Below are 24145 nucleotides of genomic sequence, written 5' to 3'. Positions count from 1 at the left end.
TTTCTTTTTATGGCTGAGTAATATTCCACTGTATATATGTGCCACATCTTCTTTATCCATTCATCTGTTGATGGACACTTAGGTTGCTTCCATGTCCTGACTATTGTAAATAGTGCTGCAATGAACATTGTGGTACATGACTCTTTTTGAAATATGGTTTTCTCAGGATATATGCCCAGTAGTGGGATTGCTGGGTCATATGGTAGTTCTATTTTTAGGTTTTAAGGAACATCCATACTGTTCTCCATAGTGGCTGTACCACTTTACATTTCCACCGACCCAACAATGCAAGAGGATTCCCTTTTCTCTACACCCTCTCCAGCATTTATGGTTTGTAGATTTTTTGATGATGGCCATTCTTACCAGAATGAGGTGATACCTCATTGTAGTTTTGATTTGCATTTCTCTAATGATTAGTGATGTTGAGCATCTTTTCATGTGTTTGTTGGCAATCTGTATATCTTCTTTGGAGAAATGTCTGTTTAGGTCTTCTACCCATTTCTGGATTGGGTTGTTTGTTTTTTTGATATTGAGCTGCATGAGCTGCTTGTATATTTTGGAGATTTATCCTTTGTCAGTTGCTTCATTTGCAAATATTTTCACCCATTCTGAGGGTTGTCTTTTGGTCTTGTTTATGGTTTCCTTTGCTGTGAAAAAGCTTTTAGGGTCCCATTTGTTTATTTTTGTTTTTATTTCCATTTCTCTTGGAGGTGGGTCATAAAGGATCTTGCTGTGATTTATGTCATAGAGTGTTCTGCCTATGTTTTCCTCTAGGAGTTTTATAGTGTCTAGCCTCACATTTAGGTCTTGAATCCATTTTGAGTTTATTTTTGTGTATGGTGTTAGGAAGTGTTGTAATTTCATTCTTTTACATGTAGCTGTCCGTTCTCCCAGCACCACTTATTGAAGAGGCCGTCTTTTCTCCATTGTATACTCTTGCCTCCTTTATCAAAGATAAGATGACCATAGGTGCATGGGTTTATCTCTGGGATTTCTATCCTGTTCCATTGATCTATATTTATGTTTTTGTGCCAGTACCATACTGTCTTGATTACTGTAGCTTTGTAGTATAGTCTGAAGACAGGGATCCTGATTCCTCCAACTCTGTTTTTCTTTCTCAAGATTGCTTTGGCTATTCGGGGTCTTTTGTGATTCCATACATATTGTGAAATTTTTTGTTCTAGTTCGTGAAAAATGCCATTGGTAGTTTGATAGGGATTGCATTGGATCTGTAGACTGCTTTTGATAGTATAGTCATTTGCACAATGTTGATTCTTCCAATCTAAGAACATGGTATTCTCTCCATCTGTTTGTATCATCCTTAATTTCTTTCATCAGTGTCTTATAGTTTTCTGCTCAGGTCTTTTGTCTCCTTAGGTAGGTTAAATACCTAATTCCTAGGTATTTTATTCTTTTTGTTGCAGTGGTAAATGGGATTGTTTCCTTAATATCTCATTCAGATTTTTCATCATTAGTGTATAGGCATGCAAGAGATTTCTGTGCACTAATGTTGTATCCTCCTACTCTTCCAAATTCACTGATTAGATCTAGTAGTTTTCTGGTAGCATCTTTAGGATGCTCTATGTATAGTATCATGTCATCTGCAAACAGTGACAGTTTTACTTCTTCTCTTCTGATTTGGATTCCTTTTATTTCTTTTTCTTTTCTGATTGCTGTGGCTAAAACTTCCAAACTATGTTGAATAATAGTGGTGAGAGGGGACAACCTTGTCTTTTTCCTGATCTTAGTGGAAATGGTTTCAGGTTTTCACCATTGAGAACAATGTTGGCTGTGGGTTTGTCGTATATGGCCTTATTATATTTAGGTAGGTTCCCTCTATGCCTACTTTCTGCAGGGTATTTATCATAAATGGGCGTTGAATTTTGTCAAAAGCTTTCTCTGCATCTATTGAGATGATCATATGGTTTTTCTCCTTCAGTTTGTTAATATGGTGTATCATGTTGATTGATTTGAGTAGATTGAAGAATCCTTGCATTCCTGGAATAAACCCCACTTGATCATGGTGTATGATCCTTTTAATGTGCTGTTGGATTCTGTTTGCTAGTATTTTGTTGAGGATTTTTGCATCTATATTCATCAGTGATATTAGCCTGTTGTTTTCTTTCTTTGTGACATCCTTGTCTGGTTTTGGTATCAAGGTGATGGTGGCCTCATAGAATGATTTTGGGAGTGTTCCTCCCTCTGCTATATTTTGCAAGAGTTTGGGAAGAATAGGTGTTAGCTCTTCTCTAAATGTTTGATAGAATTCGCCTGTGAAGCCATCTGGTCCTGGGCTTTTGTTTGTTGGAAGATTTTTAATCACAGTTTCAATTTCAGTGCTTGTGATTTTTCTGTTTATATTTTCTATTTCTTCCTGGTTCAGTCTTGGAAGGCTATGCTTTTCTAAGAATTTGTCCATTTCTTCCAGGTTTTCCATTTTACTGGCATATAATTGCTTGTAGTAATCTTTCATGATCCTTTGTATTTCAGCAGTGTTAGTTGTTACTTCTCCTTTTTCATTTCTAATTCTTTTGTTTTGGATCTTTTCCCTTTTTTGCTTGACAAGTCTGGCTAATGGTTTATCAGTTTTGTTTTTCTTCTCAAAGAACCCGCTTTTAGTTTTATTATCTTTGCTATTGTTTCCTTATTTCTTTTTCATTTATTTCTGTTCTGATATTTATAATTTCTTTCCTTCTGCTAACTTTGGGGGGTTTTTTTGTTCTTCTTTCTCTAATTGCTTTAAGTGTAAGGCTAGTTTGTTTATTTGAGATGTTTCTTGTTTCTTGAGGTAGGATTGTATAGCTATAATCTTCCCTCTTAGAACTGCTTTTGCTGAATCTCACAGGTTTTGGGTCATTGTGTTTTCCTTGTCATTTGTTTCTAGGTATTTTTTTATTTCCTCTTTGATTTCCTCATTGAGCTCTTGGTTATTTAGTAGCTTATTGTTTAGTCTCCATGTGTTTGTAATTTTTACAGTTTTTTTTCCTCTAATTGTTATCTAGTCTCATAGTGTTGTGGTCAGAAAAGGTACTTGATATGATTTCAATTTTCTTAAATTTACAAAGGGTTGCTTTGTGATCCAAGATATGGTCTATCCTGGAGAATGTTCCATGAGCACTTGAGAAGAAAGTGTATTCTGTTGTTGTTTGATGGAATGTCCTATAAATATCAATTAAGTCCATCTTATTTAATGTGTCATTTAAAGCTTTTGTTTCCTTATTTATTTTCATTTTGGATGATCTGTCCACTGGTGAAAGTGGGGTGTTAAAGTCCCCTACTATTATTGTGTTACTGTCACTTTCCCTTTTTACAGCTGTTAGCATTTGCCTTATATTTTTTTTTTTTTTTTTTTTTTCGGTAGGCGGGCCTCTCACTGTTGTGGCCTCTCCCCTTGCAGAGCACAGGCTCCGGATGCGCAGGCTCAGCAGCCATGGCTCACGGGCCTAGCCGCTCTGCGGCATGTGGGATCTTCCCAGACCGGGGCACGAACCCGTGTCCCCTGCATCGGCAGGCGGACTCCCAACCACTGCGCCACCAGGGAAGCCCCTACCTTATATTTTGTTGTGCTCGTATGTTGGGTTCATAAATATTTACAATTGTTACATCTTCTTCTTGGATTGATCCCTTGATCATTGTGTAGCATCCTTCTTTGTCTCTTGTAATAGTCTTTATTTTAAAGTCTACTTTGTCTGATATGAGAATTGCTTCTCCAGCTTTCTTTTGATTTCCATTTACATGGAATATCATTTTCCATCCCCTCACTTTCAGTCTGTATGTGTCCCTAGGTCTGAAGTGGGTCCCTTGTTGACAGCATATACATGGGTCTTGTTTTTGTATCCATTCAGCCAGTCTATGTCTTTTGCTTGGAGCATTTAATCCATTTAACTCTAAGGTAATTATCGATATGTATGTTCCTATTACCATTTTCTTACTCATTTTGTGTTTCTTATTGTAGTTCTTTTTCTTCTTTTGTATTTCCTGCCTAGAGACGTTCCTTTAGCATTTGTTGTAAAGCTGGTTTGGTGGTGCTGAATTCTCTTAACTTTTTCTTTTTTTTTTTTTTTTTTTTTTTTTTTCGCGGTACGTGGGCCTCTCACTGTTGTGGCCTCTCCCATTGCGGAGCACAGGCTCCGGACGCTCAGGCTCAGCGGCCATGGCTCACGGGCCCAGCCGCTCCGCAGCATGTGGGATCTTCCCGGACCGGGGCACGAACCCGCGACCCCTGCATCGGCAGGCGGACTCTCAACCACTGCGCCACCGGGGAAGCCCTCTTAACTTTTTCTTATTTGTAAAGTTTTAAATTTCTCCATCAAATCTGAATGAGATCCTTGCTGAGCAGAGTAATCTTGGTTTTAGGTTTTTCCCTTTCATCACTTTAAATATGTCCTGCCACTCCCTTCTGGCTTTCAGAGTTTCTGATGAAAGATCAGCTGTTAACCTTATGGGGATTCCCTTATATGTTATTTGTTGCTTTTCCTTTTCTGCTTTCAATATTTTTTCTTTGTACTTAATTTTTGATAGTTTGATTAATATGTGTCACAGCATGTTTCTCTTTGGGTGTATCCTGTATGGTACTCTCTGTGCTTCCTGGCCTTGATGGACTATCTCCTTTCCCATGTTAGGGAAGTTTTCAACTATAATCTCTTCAAATATTTTCTCAGACCCTTTCTTTTTCTCTTCTTCTTCTGGGACCCCTATAGTTCAAATGTTGTTGCATTTAATGTTTTCCCCGACATCTCTGAGAGTGTCCTCAATTCTTTTCATTCTTTTTTTCTTTATTCTTCTCCCTAGCAGTTATTTCCACCTTTTTGTATTCCAGCTCACTTATTGGTTCTTCTGCCTCAGTTAATCTGTTACTGATTCCTTCTAGAGTATTTTTTTATTTCAGTAATTGTGTTGTTCATTACTGTTTTTTGCTCTTTAGTTCTTCTAGAGCCTTGTTAAATGTTTTTTGTATTTTCTCCATTCTGTTTCCAAGATTTTGGATCATCTTTACTATCCTTACTCTGAATTCTTTTTCAGGTAGGTTGCCTATTTCATCTTCATTTATTTGGTCTTGTAAGTTTTTACCTTGCTCCTTCATCTGTAACAAATTTATTTGTCATTTCATTTTTTGTTGTTGTTGTCGGGTGGTGTTGTATTCCTGTCTTACTGGTTGTTTGGCCTGAGACAACCAGCACTGGAATTTTCAGGCATTTGGATAGAGCTGGGTCTTTGTGCTGAGATGAGGTCCTCCAGTAGGGCTCACTCCAATTGATATTCCCTGGGGTCTGAGGTTCTCTGTTAGTCCAGCGGTTTGGACTCTGAGCTTCCAGCACAGGAGCTCGGGCCAGACCTCTGGTCTGGGAATCACGATCCCGCAAGCTGGTCGCTGGTGTTTCCTCCCGTCCCCTTGAGTGTCCGTGGTCCCCCACTGGTTGGCAGGTGGATTTTTATCCACTGCACCACCAAGGAAGTCCCTTGAAAAGACATCATAGAGACTTGAGGTGTAGGTCTGCCTCCTCAGTTCTTTGTGGCTTGCCAATTAGCTGTGCCTTCCCTATTCTCAGTTCTTCAAGTCAGAGAGTCCAGGTAAGATGGTAAATGCACAAAATAATCCACCTTGCTACTCTGAAGGGCTGCTCAACCTGCAGGAAGTGCTGGGTGGCTACTTTTATCTTTTTAAGTTTAAGATAAATTGTCCAAAATCTTCACACATAAATTAAATATTAGCTTGCCATTTTAATACTCAAATTACATGCCAGATTGGACTCCACATATAACACAATTGCAACAATCTTATAAATCGAATACATTTTAAAGCACATCAGATTTTCATGTGTAAGCACCTACACAGTGAGGTATAAAGTCCACTTGACTATAAATCTGAAGGTCTTTGCTCTAGTTCTCAAACCTTTATTTGGTAATGTTCATGTTTCTCCTTTATAGCCAGAAATATTAGTAGTTTATTATGTTTATCTGTGTACTTTCTGTCTCCCCCATCTGACTCATTATGAGGCCCTAAGTACAAAAGCGCTATCTCTAATTATTGGCCTATGATCATGAGAGATGAATATGAGTAGCTATGGATAAGTATCTATGAACATATATTGGCGGGTATTAAACTGAAAACTTTCCAACAATTTAGCCACATTCTGAGGTAAGTAAATTCTTAGAGGTCCTCTAAACCATATAGAAAATTACCTATGTTGCTATTATTCTTGCAATTACCAAACGTATACTCAGAAATCTCAATCTTATTCAACATTAGTTTAACCCACTATGTAACCCTGATTTTACACCTTCTATAGTGTAGTTGGCGTAGGAAAACATCTATATCCTATTAATATAGATCACATGAGGATTAATTTATTAGAAAAATCCAGAGGATTATGTCATTATTTTAAAGGATTGATGTAACAACAGAATGTGTTAGATATAATTAGAAAAGTAATATAGACTAGAAGGACAGAGGCTGAGAAGTAGGAGAGAGATAGTACATAATATTCAGCCAGTCCAGAAAAAAAAGGAAGGACCTTCCTAATGATACATGGTTTTATTTCTCCAAAACTTTTCTCAGGAATCTTTTTGAAAGACTATTTATTCTCCCTCAGTCTTCTACTTGTTTGGAACTCTGTTTTCATAAGTTCTATTTTCATCTCTTTTGTGAAAGCTCTTCCCCAACAGAAGTCACTGATGTAATCTTTCTTTCTTCTTTGTTCTTAAAAAATATACATGGAGCCACTGCAAACAGGAACACAGGATATATACATTTTTAGCAGGGGGTTTTTGCAGGGGAGGCCGGGGGTTACACAGGCAGCCATTCCCATCATATCTGTATGTGTGACCCCCCCCTAGAGTTGTTCATCCTGGCAGCCCAGCCCAGGATCCACATATACATGATCACTGCTTGTATTATACGTATTTACTTAACAAGTTATTGTTGACCTCTTAAATAATGCCAAGCCAAAATAAGTATCTTTTCTAATGGAGCTCGCAGTCAAGGAACAGAGATAGGCTACAGACCCACAGACAAGTAAATATGTAACATAAATTCACATAAGGATACATACTATAAAGAAAATAAAATAAGATTTGAATCAGAGTGGTTTACAGGTGGGTATAGGCAAAAGAGGTATCATTTGAGACCTGGATGCCAGAAGGAACTAGCCACATACAAGAGTATTGCAGGAAGAACAAATAACAGATGGAAAAGTGCTGAGGTAGGAGTGAGCTTGGTGTTTTATAAGGCCAATCTGGCTGAATTATTGTTAATGAATATCAGGAAGGAGGTGATATAAGATGTGCTCCTCAACTAGGCTGTGAGTTTGTTCATCTGTGTGTTCTCAGGACTCAGCAGTGTCCATTTAATATGTTGAATGAATAAACAAATAGATGAATGGATGAATGAATCCCACATATAATGAATTAAACTTTGTACTATTAAACATGAGTAAAATGATAAACGTTAGGGGATAACTAATCTATAAAATTTTCAATTGCCAATATTTTATACAATTTATACATCTCTCTCTTAAAAATATGCCGTATATGAAATAAATGTATAATGATTTAGTTCTATAATTCTATTTTTTTAACTGAGTTAAATATTTTTTATCTAAGGGCAAACAAAATGTCCTTTGGAATTTGTTCTAAATTGTGGTTAATTTCAATTAAACAAATTAAGGTTAATTAACTTATTAACCTTAACTTGATGCCAAGTTAAGGTTTTCAGCACCCCCTGAATGATTAAGCTGCCAGTCATATCATGTTTCTATTTTGAACATTTCGTTTAGGAAAACATATCCATCTAAAAGTGAGTGTGTCACTTATTTGAAAATTCAGGGAAAGTATCAAAGAATATTTTGGTGAATGGAAGTTGACGTTAAGAAGGATTCCTGTGCCAGCACCTCATTAATCTTTTAAAATTATGGTTATCTGAAGTAATGCTTTCTCCAATAATGAGGTCAGCTGGATTTATAGAAATGTCTGTCAAAATGAGGAGGCTTCAAAAAAGGTGTCGTGATATGCTTCTCACATGTCTTCGGTTTCCATAAAAATTTAAAGAAGAAACTCATTGTACTTACCCATCAAAAGACTCCAAGAGGCATAATGATAGGAAACTCTATTTTTGCCACCACTGCCTGATAAGAAGAGAATCTTTGCAGATAATTTCATCACTTTACTATTAAATTAATATTTATGTCTTGGTTAATTCTATCTTCATTTCTTGCCTTTGTTAATGCCTCTTCATAGTGGCTAGGTAAATAGAGCAAAATTCCAAAATAGCTTAAATAGTCTTCTTTTTTTATGTGATGTTACATGTATTATGGATTACCTACTAATGTGTCATAAATTGTGTTGGATCAAAGTCCATTTTATAGTCTCCTTGTGAAATTTTACATGTCCTGAACTGGCAAAATACATTTTATCACATGAGATTAAAATATCTGTACTAAGAAAGAGATGTGATTTAGCCATTGAACTAAAGAATAAAATTAAATGGTTTCCACTAGGTGGATATCAAAGTATTTTTTTCCTTGATGGTGACCTAAAACAATCAGATAATTTGTTTTATTCTCTTGAATCCACAGTTTGAGTACATCTCCTAAACAACTATGGTAGGTTAAAAAGGCATGGAGAAAAGATATAAAAGCAGGAAAAGAATGCCTAGGATGATACAAAAACAATTAGAAATATCTATCCTAATAAAGTGAGGCTCAGGGGTAAAACATTGGTCTTCAAAACTACGAAGAATTTTATTCCCCTGAAAAAAAGAAAACACTGTGTTCCATCACTGCTGAGGAAAAAATGAGGTTTGGTTTTAGCAAGTGTTTCAGAGAGGAAGAGCCTTTAGTGTCTGAAGATAGGAAGATAACTAATGACCACCCAAGATTTCTTTGGTCCTAAATAAAGACAAATAAATTTTGTTGATCAGAGTGCAGCACCAAGGAGTCATTTGCTCATCATTTATAAATTAAACCACAGCCTACTTTTAGTTTAGTATGAACTTTAAGAAAGCAATTTTTGTAAACTACTTTTAGTGTTACTATTAGATTGATTTTGTGATAATTTGGAAATGCTATAGAAAAGGAATCTATTGCCATAGTAATAAACATTTTAAAGACTGTCTTATTTTTGTAAAAAGATAGCTCTTTTTCCACTATTGATGGTCCAAAATGTCCCTCTTAATACACTTATAAATATATATATGTAAAGATACAATATAATCTATATACTGTATTATCATAAATTGAAGTAGAAAGTAATGATTAAATATTTCATCTCAATTTTAAGTATGTTTTTATAGATTAGTTTACTTTAAAAAATAAATATGATTAACTAATGTATTCAACTGGAAGAAATATCAACTTATTGGAAATATGTAAGAGTAAAGAAAGATCACTCTATTTCTAGTACAATTTAAAATAAAAGACCAAATATTTGGTAAATTTTTATTATCTAAAGGTAATTTGAATATTTATATGTCATCTCATAATTATTAAAATGTATAATTTATAAGCTCAGTGGACTATTTTTAAAAATATAATGAATGAATTTTGTACACTATAATACTGTGATCATATCTATTAAATTTTTAACATGATCAGATATTAAATAATGTTTAATAAATAGTAATGATAAATAATTTTAAGAGATAAAGCTTATGATGATTATTTTTTTATTTGTGTCATACATCTGGATTGCACATTATTTTCCAGATTAAAACCATAATAATTTTAATTTTTTTGAATTTATAAAAAACATGCATTTGACCTGATTCATGTTGTAAATGTCCCAGAGACAATGTTAGGCAAGTTAATTGAAGCTGTTTCCCAAAGCCAGTTACCTTCACCTATTACATAGCTTAATTATTTAACTATAAAAGCAAGAAAATTTTTTTAAAGACTTTGGAAAGAAAATTAGGAAAGGAGGGAAGGAAACAGGGAGGAAAAGGGAGAGGAAAGGGAAAATAGAGGGAGGAAGAGAAGGAGGGTGGGAGGGAAAGAAAGAGGAAAAAACTTTTGAATATATTCAAAAGAACATCTAAATCAAGGTATTTAGTTGTATCGTGTTATATGAAATAAAATGTGGTGCCTTGATAACAAGGGTGATGGAAGAAACAATTGTCTTTTGTGGGCTAACAATGTCATCTCAGGGCCACTTTTTTATGTGCTAGCAATCTGTAGAATAACAAATCAGAATGAAAAGCTTACTGATATAGCTAAATATAGTATACATGTTCTTATACATACAATCTTATCTGTAACAACCGTCCAGGAAGATTATAGGATGTTCTGGATAGCAAAGTGTTTTAGGCATCTACAAGATAACACTCCGCAACACCAAAACATTTTTTTCTTTTATCAGTTAAAGATATAATTCCAAATGTATCATTAATACCTTGGCATTATTAAAGACAACATGCTAAGTGTAACTGACATATTCTGTTTCTTTAAGTTTCTTGATAACTGATTCATGATAGTCATAAAAATTTTAATACTATACTACAGACTGAATGGGTATTGATGCCAGCAGAAACTGAAAATTTGTTCTTGAAATGGTTTTTGCTGTAGTTTTGCTCTAGTGACAAAAGAGCCAAAAATTTAAATTTAGGATTTATGAACAAATAAGAGGTATTTAAAGGCATGGAACTTGAGCAGAGGTAGAGAAGACAAAAGTGCCTGTGACAGAGCCTTGGGAAACTCCAAGAAGATTGGGAACAAGCAGAGTCTGACCCGGAGCCTCCAGATAGGAAGAAGGAAAGGCAAAAGAGTGAAAAGAGTTACATAAAGTATTCAAGGAAGTAGTGATAAACTGAGGTGTCTTGAATGAAAGGACTGGACTTACAGATAATCATTAGGGAATTATACAAGTCCTGAAGGCTAACATATTTGTCCTATAGCCCAAATGTGACTCAGGAACAAGCACGGAGCAACACATTCTGTTCAAGGACAGTCATGAAGAAACTCAACAATACAGAGAACAATGTTCCCAGAACCATCCTTCCCCAAAGCATAATTAACCAATTCAGACTATGGGAATAACATGGGGTAATATCCTGCTTCTCCCACATCAGAATAATGTCAAATAGAGGTGTTCTTCTCTAAAGAGTTTTGTGGTATAATATAGTGTCTGTTAGGGTTTGAGATCAAACTCAACCACATACTAGCTCTGAGTCTGAGGTGTTTATTTTATTGTACTTCTAGGACTGACTTAAGAGATTTACAGATCTTAAGCACTTAAAAAGATTAGAGTGCCCACCCCAGTGTCACCCTATATAATTAAAAATAAAACCAATCTTACCCCTAATATAAGTGAGGATGTTCAATAAATTTTGACTGTTCTCATTATAGTCTCTTTTTCAAAATTATCAAATGTTAATTTTTCTTTAAAAATGAATTTTTTGTTTGCTATTCCAACTTATCTTGGTGTATGTCTGGGACATTTCAACATTTTTAAACTCCCTATAAGCTTCAAGTTCATTAACTGAAAAATGTGTGGTAGACTATATATGTATCATTTTTAGTATGGTTCTCACACATAATAAGCTTTCAACAAATGTTAGCTAGCATTATTTTACTGTTATTACTATCAACATTAGTAGTAATTTTATCCTAAAGGATTGTTGTGAGAATTTATTTATTTATGAAAAAACCTAGCCTGGTAAACAGCACAGAACAGATGGTAAATAATGTTTCCTTTACTTCCATACCCACTCCTCCACTTTACCTCAATCCTCCACACTTTATTTTCTCTGAGTATCACAGAGTTCAAATAAGTATAATAAAGAAAATAACTTATAATGGTCTCAGAATATAAAATATTAAACCCAGTGTTCAAGGAAGAAGGTGAGATTCATATAATTAAAGAAATGTGGAAGGGAAGACACCCGAGGAAACCACTGATTTATTCTTTCACATAAATGATTTTAAGTAACATGTAGTAAAGACACTTCACTGATTCAGATTGTTATTCTAAAGAAATAAAGATTCTGCTACATTTTACACCTGAAAGTATGAAAAGTTAAAATATGATTTTTCATTTTTAAAAGACTATTTATTTTACAAATCAATTTTATATTATCATTACCCTTTGTTTTCATTTTGTGAAATAATATATAATTTTATTTTAGGGATTACCTGCAAGTCGTGTGAGATATCGAGTAGATGATGTCCAGTTTCCTTATCCTGCCAGTATTTTTGATGTAGAAGAAGATTCTGGAAGAGTAATAACTCGAGTTAATCTTAATGAAGAACCTTCAACAATTTTTAAGGTCAGTGCAGTGTTTTGTCTATGGTGTCTATTTGATGTTTAACTTTTTATTGAGAGTTTGGTTTAACAAATAACCATACATCTTCCCATTTTTCTCCTTTTTAGTATTTTTAAATTACAAAACAATACATTTTTTTACTGCATAGACACTTAGAAAATACAGTTAAGTAAAAGGAAAAAAAATACTTGATATTTCACATTTTGGAGATTAAAATTTACCATTTTAATCTCTATCCTTATGATAACATTCCCTGCAAATAAAAGTATACAAATATATATTTTAAAATAACATGATTGTATGTGATTGTATTATTCATACTGCTCTTTAAAATTTAGATAGATTTAAATACTATTAATGCTATTATTTAAATGGTTGTGGATGTTCTATTGTATAAATATACTATTAGTTTTTATTTTGTCCAATACCCTGTTGTTGGATAATTAGTCGTTTCCAATTTTTGTTATAACCACCTTTGCTGTCTTGAAACTCCTTGGCAGATATTATTTGCCACATGCTATTTTTTTTTCCTCAAAATAAGTACCTAGATACAATTGCTGGTTCAAGTTTATGTACTCTTGATATGTTATACTTTTAGAAAATTTGAAATAATACTACCCTTCACTATTATCATAAATAATCCATTTTATTAAATGTTTGACTGTTTCCATTTTCTATAATTACTTAGAAAAAATTTTTGTCCCTGGGAATAAAGCCTTTGACCGTACATTGGGAAAATACCGTCATCAGTTAACCTTGTGAATATTAGTGAGCACTCTGTCTCACTTAATTTTATCTCCATTTGAAATAATTATTCTGTTTGTAAAGTATTAACCCAAAGGCAGATTGTGGCTCTCAGGATGACCCTTGGTTGTGGTTACATGATCTAGGTTGAATTAGTTTAGATTAGTCACCTGCAGCCTCCAAAATTATATACAATCTAGAGAAACACATAGTTTTGAAACTTAACATTTCTTAAACATTAGAATTCTTCTTGACATGATATAGGTTATCAAAGAAAATATCAATTATAAAAGCTATTTTACTAATAAATAATATATAGAGATTACATCTTAAGACTAAAGCTTTTCTTCAGTTTGCATCATTTGAACATTTTCTATTCTACAGTATGAACTTGATTTTATATAATTTAATTGTTTTTAAGAGAGTGTATATCAAAATGTATTAAACTATAAAGATTTCCTATTTTATCCTCCAGAGTGAAGTATTTCTGCCCTATAATCTTGCAGACAATTAATTCACTGGAAAAATTAATCTCTTTTTATAAGCAAGCTAATTAGCTTTTGCTATCCATGTGACTGAATTTAATGCTTTTGAAATAAGTGTTGGCACTTATAAAGTTTCATGTTTTTACTGTACCAGTGGGATTGTGAAAGAGAAAAGAGTTTATAATTGGAGAGATGTAGTATCATATACCTGTTTTACCGGTAGTTTTTTTTTTTTTTTTTTTATCATAGAGTTATTAACTGAACTTCTTTGACTTTCCTCACCTGGCAAATGGAAATAATAATATCTACCTGGTGGGATTACTATGAATATCCTAGCACAGTCTCTGCTACCCGGTAGGCAATGAGGAAATGATCACTGCTCCCCCTTTTGGAAACAGGCAGTCCAATAATTAAAAACATTCATAGAAAAATTATGCTTTAATTTTCTTCTTTTTTTGCAGTACGCGGGCCTCTCACTGTTGTGGCCTCTCCCGTTGCAGAGCACAGGCTCCGGACGTACAGGCTCAGCAGCCATGGCTCACGGGCCTAGCCGCTCTGCGGCATGTGGGATCTTCCCGGACCAGGGCACGAACCCGTGTCCCCTGCATCGGCAGGCGGACTCTAAACCACTGTGCCACCAGGGAAGCCCTAATTTTCTTCTTTTAAATCATCTTTAACTTGAATATGTTTTTTCACTTTTAAAGTTGGTGGTTGTTGCTTTTGATGATGGTGAACCTGTGATGTCCAGCAGCGCCACTGTGAAAATTCTTGTCTTACATCCTGGAGAAATCCCACGCTTCACACAAGAGGAATACAGGTATTGATTCCTATCAGGTTTTGTAACATATGAAGGTTTCTATTTTGTTGTTTTTTTCTTTTGGTCTCTCAAAATTGATGTGATATGAATTTTCCAGTGAAGCAGGCTTCTAATTCTAGTTTAAGCTTTTTTAAATTAACATGTTATATTTATTTTAAAAGTTAATATGGTTAAAATGACAATTTAGTGTAAAATATCAGTTTTAGTAATCCTTTGATGAATAATGGATCCTTTAAAAATACTTATAGCTAAGTTTGAAAAATACAACATTTTGTTTGGGGGTTTAAATTGCAACTGATTAATTATCTCAATGGTACAAAGTAGACATTTAGTTTCTTTTTACTGCCAGACACATTATGTCATTTAATTTTGAGGTGTATCTGAAATGATATTTCCTATATAATCAGTGACAGAGAGAGAAAGAGAGTTTATGTTTATGTGTATAATATATATTATAGCTATAAAGTTAGTATATATACCATCTTAAGTTAGGCTGTCATAACAAGATTCAAGGACTAGGTGGTTTAAACAACAGACAGTTATTTTCTCACAGCTCTGGAGGCTGGAAGTCCAAGATCAGGCTTTCAGCATGGTCGGGTTCTGGTGAGAGGTCTCTTCCTGACTTGCAGACTGCTGCCTTCTCGCTATAACCTGACAGAAAGGAAAGTGAAAGAAAGCAAGCTCTCTGGTGTCTTTTCTTATAAAGGCATTAATCCCAAGATAAGGGCTCCACTTTTATGACCTCATGTAAACCTAATTACCTCCCAAGGGTCCTATCTTCAAATACCATCCCATTGAGGGTTAGGGCCTCAAAATATGAATTTTGGGGAACACAATTCAGTCCATAGTGTGTGTGTGTATGTTAGAAAGTGAAGAATTTATTGAAAAAATAATGAAACTAAAATCACTATATGTTCAAGGTTGCTTCATTATTGGATATAAGTGAAAGAATGTTGTATAATGCTCTTCTGCAAATATAGTAGAATTTTCTTTCATGAGTTTTTAATCTCAATTAAGTTAAAACATTATGTACTTTTATTAGTATGTTAGGACCCATTGGAAATAGTTTTCTCACAAACATTTGAAGGAGGCTCACTATATACTGTATTTTACTATTTACTTGTTTTGGACATAGCATTAAAAGGCAGCCAGTCATTACACTCCAGAGGCTCACAGCCATGGATTGGAAACAACGAACTATGTGAAAAATATAATACACTATAAAAACACAATAATAGAAGCTCAGAGTACTGAGGAAGCATGTTGGAGACACACTTACCTGTGTCTGAACATGATCAGCAAAGTTTTGAGCTGTTTCTCGAAGGAAAAATAGAGTTGAGCCACTCCACGAAAATGTGGAAGAATGCTCCATGCCAAAGAATCAGAATATACAGAAGTATAAATAAGGGATATGGGAGAATGTATTGAATAACAGAATATTTTACTTCTATCTATCTAAAGAAAATTGGAAGTTAAACAATTATATTAATTGAGGCTCAAGAAAAATGAAGGTTTCATATAATAGAACATTTTATCATATTCTACAGTTTAGATTTTATTCTTCTCATAATTTCAAAGAACAACCTAAGAATTTTAAGCTGAAGCAGTGACTAAGATACTGAGGGAAGAACTAGCTGATGCATCTGGTAACATCTACCACATTAAACCAAGAAGGTTTCACCTTTCATAAAAAGCTATCTTGACAATATTCAAGGACTAAATTAAATTATGCAATATCATTATAAGAAAATGCTATACAACACATATGTAAACCATTGAGATGTAAAATATATTTAAAACAATAAGAATTCTTGGTCAATGTGTGTTAAAGTTCATTTTCTTCCTTATGTCCATTACCTATTTTCTTTCCTTTTGTGTTGACTTGATAATCTGTGGACTCCAATTCTTTGCTATGGGACATAGAGTTTTCTGGTTTTTTGTTTTTGTTTTTGTTTTGTTTTGTTTTTTGCAGAACGCGGGCCTCTCACTGTTGTGGCCTCTCCCGTTGCGGAGCACAGGCTCCGGACGTGCAGGCTCAGCGGCCATGGCTCACATGGGCCCAGCCGCTCCGCGGCATGTGGGATCTTCCCGGACCAGGGCACGAACCCGTGTCCCCTGCATTGGCAGGTGGACTCTCAACCACTGCACCACCAGGGAAGCCATAGTTTTCTGTTTTTTTGATAACTTCCCTGAACGTGTTTATTTAGATCTTCTCAAGAATCAAGATAGATGTGAACTCACTTGTGTCTCTCATCAACTTGTCTAGATCAAATCCTTACAAAAATTGTACCCATTATTTGAGGTGGATTCAAAAATCCCTCAGCTTCAGCCGAACAAAATTCCCACCTTTGTTCCCTTAAACTTCTCACCCTATGTCTAGTCATTCCTTGGAAGTCCCAAAAGAAGAAAAAAGTGGTGTCCTGCATAACACTTTCCATTTAAATAAATTCAAGAAATGATGTCCCTTTTTTCTGTGCTTTCATTTGAAGCCCTTTCCTTAGCAATAGACATTTGCCTCCAGACCTCTCTATCACAGTGCTCGTTAACTCTTTTAGCTAAAATATTGTGGCATTAAGGCCAAAGTCATGGATCTCATTGGGGCATTTCTCATTTAAATTTCTTTTTTTAAGTGTCTTTATTTAATGTCACTTTTTAAAAATAAAGATGTTTTGTTCAATGAATAATTTACCATTTCTTATATCCTCTGCATAGAACTACTAACTGCAAATAGATTCTATTAATAAAGTTGTTAACTTAGAGAAGAAAAAAGCTAGCCAATTATTTGGTGCTAAAATTAAAAGCAGTCACATGAGCACAGGTGGAAGAATTTTTTGACCTTGTGGAAACACATTTCTAACAATTGCAAACAGCACCCTTGTCTATCCAAGTTTATGTGTTATTCTGGCACATACAGGCATTTGGATAATCTTATTGCATCCTACAGTTTATGAATAAAATCCTACGTAAGAATCAGAATCTGCCATAACAGATTTAGTAGTACTTAGATACTGACCAGCATTTTTTTTTTGTTTTCTATCAGACAACCAGAAAACTTAGATAATACAAAAGTCATGTAAAATATTGATAGAAGGCACTGCTTTATGAATAAATGTAAATTATTGAACTTAAATAAATTTGATGTAAAACATGGAAAGAACTATTTAAAAAAAAAAGAAACCTAAGGCTGATGATTATCTTCTTCATCAGTCATCTCTCCATTCTTTTGAAGACTTTTGGAAAAGTGCAGAGCAGAGAGTGCCTGGATGCCTCCTAAATCCTTTCCTCTTCCCCCTGGGCATACAGCTAGAGTACTTTTCCTAGCCTCACTTGGCTCAGTGGAACCCTGTGACTGAGTTCTGTCCAATAAAATGTGGAACAATGTGGTCTGCACCATTTCTTGGCCTGACTTAACCTTTTCCCCTTGAATGAGTGAAATGGAAAAAAAATACCCGGGGAACCTTGGAACCTGTATGTTGACACTTGTGGGGAAAAAAAAGATAAAAAGGGGCCTAGGCCTCTGAATCACAGTTTGGAGGAGAGCTACCTACCTAGGAAGCCCCTCAATAAACTGTCACGTGAGCAAGAAATTTAGGGGCTTGTCTATTATGTTAGCTAGCAGTTACAACTAATAAAGTTGGTCAACATTTTATTAGTATAAAACAACTAATCTCATAATATATTAATCATCTTAGAAATTTTTTCATTATATATTGCAATATTTTCCAGTTTTTCATTTTATTTATTTATTTATTTATTTATTTATTTTTGCGGTACACGGGCCTCTCACTGTTGTGGCCTCTCCCGTTGCGGAGCCCAGGCATGTGGGATTTTCCCGGACCGGGGCACGAACCCGTGTTCCCTGCATCAGCAGGCGGACTCTCAACCACTGTGCCACCAGGGAAGCCCCATTTTGTCATTTTATAAACAGTATTTGTGAAGAATATTTTTGTTCATGTTTGGGATTTTCTTTTTGTATGTTCAACCAGTATCTTTGTCAAAATGCCTGCAGTGTTTCAAATTGCTGTGAAGGGCAACACAGTTTCTCTCCATAAAAGAAAGAAAGAAAGACAGAGAGAGAAACAAGAAGTAAGAGGAGGAGGAGGAAGAGAAGGAGAAGAAAGAAGGAAGAAAGGGAGGAAGGGAGAAAGGTTGTTGTTATCCTCATACGTCCCCTTCCCTCTCTTATTTTTCTTTCAAATTCATTTACTGCCTCAGCTGAATGCATAAAACTTCCAGAGACACTAAACAATCTTATTAATCCTTGATTTTCAGGATAATGACTTGTGTTGGAATTAAAGAATGGCAGAATATGCCACCCGAAAATATATCACTTTGGCATAGGTTTATTTTGAGCTGAAAGCACTTAAAAAAACAGTAGATGCAAGAAGGGTATTCTAATCTCAACTTTTATTCCTGAAAACAGGAGATTAAAAACCCCCAGTGTGAAAGATGCCCTCCCTGTACTAGAAAAGAAGAAACATTCTTTAACGGAGAGTGAAACTCAAGATAATTCTATACAAACAGACCTTGATAAAATAATTTATATCTTCCTTTAGCCTCATCACATAGTTTAGTTACGTTTCCACTATTGCCTCTCTTTGTTCATCCTTTCACCATTTCTTTGAGTCTTCATTTCTTTATGAGGACTCCCATGCCACATGAAACTTATATGAATGTATATGCTTTCTCTTGTTAATCTGTTTTATATTAGCTTAATACTTGGGCTCAGCCTAAAAACCTAGGAAGCTAGAGATAAAATTTTATCTCCACTACAGAATTGCTCCTGATGGAAAAACTTCAACTTCACGTGATCAAATTTCAGGGAATCACAAAATGATAATGCAAGATTTCCGATCTTTGTATGGTGTGGGGAGGAGGATGCTTATAGTTTACAAATAGAAAGCAGTAATGCAAGATAGCTAGCATTGCAAGTTGAGGTATATTTGGTTTTTACATATTAGGAATGTCTTCATTCCAATGTTGACTTTTGAATTCCTTAGGAAAACATTAGTTTTCAACAAATAACTAAGTATTAAAGAGAGGTCCTAAAGATAAAATACTCATTTGTTTTAGAATTTTGAACTTGACCTCCCTCCCTGGCCCAGTTATTTTTAGAATGGTCAGTCATGAAATCTTTAAATCTCAGGATAATAAGATTAGTTAGGGTAGGTTGGGCTGCTGTAAAAAGAATCCCCTAAAGTTCAATGATAAAAATACATGTGTTTTGGGCTCATGTGAGAGTCTGAAGTGAGCGTTTTAGGCTGGCGGTAGCTCTTCTTCTTACAGTTCCTCCACGTGGTCATTCAGGCACCCAGGCCAAGTTATGGTCTTCCATCTGTAACATTCTGTTTCAAAATAATACCAACTATTGCCATCTCAGTCCATAGAAAGGGAGCAGGGGCAGAAATCCACATCTAGGGATTTCCTAAATCAAGGGAGGTAGGACTTGCAAACTTCACATCAGCTCACATCCTATCTTGAAAATCCACGCAAATGTTTATACATGGCCACAAAAGAGAGGAGAAATACTTCTCCTTGCTAGGCAACTATGTCCTAGTTCCACTTCTATTATTGAGGAAAAAGGGAAAATGGTGTTTGTGGGGAACTAGCACATTTAACATGTAATTTTAGACAAATTATAGATTTTAATTGCAGTAAGTCATTTTAAAATCGCTTAGTTTCTATTAAGAATATATAATGTTGGGTACATGAACCAATGATGTAATAGTATAGAAACATTTTTATTTTAAATATGTATTGGTGAAATAGATTACATTCTTCTTAAAATCGCAAAAGAATACTTTTTTTTAATTCAAAGCAAATCTCATATGAACATTTTTGGGTGTTTTAAATTATTCTAAATTATTTAAGCTTATCGAGTATTAATATTATATATTCCAAACCAAACCTTACTGGACTTCAAGCTAAAGTTAAATTATAATTTGCTATTGTTGCTTTACCATTTGGTTACAATTAACTACTTTCTCCATTTTCCTAAGAAGTCTAATTGTCTTCATCACTAAAGTAAAGCAAAAAGAAAATGAAAAAGAAACCATTATGGCAGAGTGTAAATGAGAGTCATGAGCTGTAGACTAGCTTTGTGGAGATCATCAAAAAAACTTGAGAGATGGCATTTACTATTTGATGAAACTTTTTCCAACGTACTGGTTTTACCTAGACAGGGAAACAAAATTCATTATTCTTTTTATGGAATTAAAAACATGTACATGTTGAACTACTGGTAATAACTTGGTTGCTAGAGTATAACAATTATTTTTTCCAAAATTATAGAAGTAAAAATAGCAATAAGAAATTCATAAACATCATAGTAAACAGTTTAATATTTACTAAAGGAAAAACCTACTAGATTGACAGCTAAATTTTTTGTTTGTTTTTAAGCTATGTAATTTTTATTTTTTTTAAATTTTTTATTGAAGTATAGTTGATTTTAATTGTTGTGTTAGTTTCAGATGTACAGCAAAGTGATTCAGTTATATAATATATATGTATATATGTGTATATATGTAAATATATATGTATATATTCTTTTTCAGATTCTTTTCCTTTTTGGGTTATTACAAAATATTGAGTATAGTTCCCTGTGCTATTCTGTAGATCCTTGTTGACTATATATTTTACATATAGTAGTGTGGATATGTTAATCCCAAACTCCTAATTTATCCCTCCCCACCCTTTTCCTCTTTGGTAACCATAAGTTTATTTTTTATGTCTGTGGGTCTGTTTCTGCTCTGTATATAAGTTCATTTGTATCATTTTTTTTTGGTTTCACATATAAGTGATATCATAGGATATTTGTCTTTCTCTGTCTGGCTTACTTCACTTAATATGATAATCTCTAGGTTCCTCCATTTTGCTGCAAATGGCATTATTTCATTCTTTTTTATGGCTGAGTAATATTCCATTGTATATACGTATACCACATCTTCTTTATCCATTCATCTGTTGATGGACACTTAGGTTGCTTCCATGTCTTGGTTATTGTAAATAGTGCTGCTATGAACATTGGGGTGCCTGTATCTTTTTGAATTATGGTTTTCTCTGGATTTATGCCTAGGAGTGGGATTGTAGTATCATATGGTAGCTCTATTTTTGATGACAGATACTTAGTAGGTTAGCTGATTAATGTAAAAGTGGCAATATAACAAAAAGTCAAACCCTCCTTTCACATACTTATGTTATGCCTCTGTTTCCTATTCATAATTTAAAAGTTCCTTACTTTCTGCTAATGGTTCTTTGAAAAAGAAATAAGGAAAATTCTTCAAAATTATTCAAGGATTTTATAGACCACACTATATAATTGAAATAATTTAGCTTATCAAAATTAGAAGAGAGGGGCTTCCCTGGTGGTGCGGCGGTTGAGGGTCTGCCTGCCGATGCAGGGGACATGGGTTCGTGCCCCCCGTCTGGGGGGATCCCACATGCCGCGGAGCGGCTGGGCCCGTGGGCCAAGATTGCTGAGCCTGCGCGTCTGGAGCCTGTGCTCCGCAACAAGGGGGGCCGCGATAGTGAGGGGCCTGCGCACCGTGATGAGGAGTGGCCCCTGTTCTCCACAGCTGGAGAGGGCCCTTGCACGGAGGCGAGGACCCAACACAGCCAAAAATAGATAAATAAATAAAGCAAAACTGAAAAAAAAAATTAGAAGAGAAATTTCTCACATTATTTTCTTGTTTATAATTTATAATATGGAGATAATTTTTATGTGTTGGAAAAAATTTTGATTTTGTCTTTCCTCAAATCCTGTGAACTGAAGTTGTTTCCAGATGGTCTGGCTTCAAATATTTTTTAAGGGTGGGAGGAATCTAAAAATGAGAATGCAATTTGCCCCATACCGATATATGTTTACTTTTATAATGTCCAGATTTACAGTATTCTTAAGTATGCACTAGGTTCTCTTTGGTCCCTCAAGCAGTTGTAATACTTACAACAGACTCATTTTGTTAATTTTATGACCTCTTCAAACTAATCTTTCTTTGAGTCATTGAATTAGGCTAAATGGAGGATCAAGACATCATCTATTTCATCTATTTGTCATTAGATGAACATCTACTTTTTCCAGAAAACACTGAATTCTTCTTAAAACTTTTGAAAAGTATGTAACTCTTCAGACTGTATATTTATTTTTATAATTGTAAATAAGCAATCATGTTTGGAAGCATGCATTCAATCAAAATTTTCAAGTGTAACAAATTTCCATTTTCCTGCATCATTCTTGTTTTATTTGATTCTTTCAGTTTCTCTTTTTGACAAAGATAGACATATCAATAATTTAAGTGTCTTAGAGTCTGCATGCCCCAAATCATCCTTCTTTATTCTCCCTCTCCTCCCTTTCCTTGAAATAATTTCTTAAAGAATTAATGGCATTTCATGGGCTTCCCTGGTGGCGCAGTGGTTGAGGGTCCGCCTGCCGATGCAGGGGACATGGGTTCGTGCCCTGGTCCAGGAAGATCCCACATGCCGCGGAGCAGCTGGGCCCGTGAGCCATGGCCGCTGAGCCTGCGCGTCTGGAGCCTGTGCTCCACAACGGGAGAGGCCACAACAGTGAGAGGCCCACATACCGCAAAAAAAAAAAAAAAAAAAAAAAAGAATTAATGGCATTTCTTTATCTTTGGTTGACTAAGCAACACTCCCTTCTTAAAAATCATCTCCAGCTGGCTTCACTTCTTTTTTTTTCTTTTTTTTGCAATGAATAAATCCAAGTATTAGACCCTACCTTATACAAATAATCATAAATTTTGAGTTATTACCATTCAGGCAATTAAGAAGTTTCTCTCTATCCATATTCAATCTTATACCTGAATTTAAACCATTTTTCACAATTTGATTTTCATTGGAAATAGAGAAAAATAAGTAATCTTACTCATAAAAATTCTGTTCTCAAAGTCATACCATGTAATGGATGATATATACCATAAAGACCATTTATTCAGCCTAATAATTTAATACTTGATTTCTCCAATGTCCTTGCCACAAAGTTGACTACACTCTTTTAAAAACCTTACAATTGTGAGAAACTCACCCTTTCAATCTTTGGATAGCTGTGAATATTGAGAAATCATTCCTCATGCTTAGGTTATTATTGGTACATTTACTCTTCTAAATTATTTTTTATGCATTTTTCTCTGAGCCTTCATCAATTTTAGCATTTACTCATTTCAAGTAGTGTAAATGTAGGGGAGGAAAAATAACTTTTCTTGTACCCTTCAGATTTATTAACTGAGATCCCTGTCATAAAAGATTAATAAGAGAAAAACAAACAAGTTTATTAACATGTATCTCTCATGTATACATGAGAGATACACAGGGTGATGAGTAACACAAATTGGTGGCTTCAGAATACAGGATTAAATACCATCTTAATAGGAAGTGGGGAGGAAGGATGTTGGCCTCTTGGAAGAGAGTAAATAATAATTTTAAGAAAGATGAATTGGTCCCTGGAATAGATGGAAAGTATGATAGTTTGGGAGAAAGTTTGCCTGGCTGTGCTATCCACTTCTAGTCTCCTCTCCTGTAAAAAAAAGTCAATCTTTACTGGTCGATGAAACTCCTGGAAAGAGAATCCATGATGACTAAGTTCCTTTTGGAGGATTTGTCTTTAGGTAGATAAGGGAACTCAGAGAAAGCCTCTCCCTGCATTTGCTGTTTTCTAAGTACCTACTGCTCAAAATAATCAATATACCAAAGCAGCTTATTTTGGGGTGACATATTTTGCTACCCTTTAATTGAAACTGAGCTAAACTTCTTATTTAAGACAGGTGTGACAAATAATACTCTCCTATTAATAATAAGCAGGTATCTTGATAAGGGTTGTGCTTATTGGGAAAGAGA

General features: G+C 34.8%; 1 protein-coding gene across 7 annotated transcripts in view; it reads left to right on the top strand.

Annotated features, from left to right (window-relative positions):
- PCDH15 (protocadherin related 15) overlaps window positions 1-24145 on the top strand; it is a gene marked incomplete at both ends in the record, with an annotated part of 718913 nt that overhangs the window by 561101 nt on the left and 133667 nt on the right. For all 7 annotated transcript variants that reach the window (XM_081238611.1, XM_081238610.1, XM_081238609.1 and 4 more), the window contains 2 exons: window positions 12116-12256; window positions 14187-14299. In XM_081238611.1, the coding sequence (XP_081094737.1) occupies window positions 12116-12256; window positions 14187-14299 (254 nt within the window). The remainder of the gene's footprint in view (window positions 1-12115; window positions 12257-14186; window positions 14300-24145) is intronic.

This window comes from Mesoplodon bidens (assembly GCF_964165515.1).
Source record: "Mesoplodon bidens genome assembly, chromosome: 1".
In the NCBI taxonomy this organism is placed as follows: Eukaryota; Metazoa; Chordata; class Mammalia; order Artiodactyla; family Ziphiidae; genus Mesoplodon; species Mesoplodon bidens.
The sequence above is the reverse complement of the archived record's forward strand: the minus strand, read 5'-3'. Positions and strand labels throughout refer to the sequence as shown.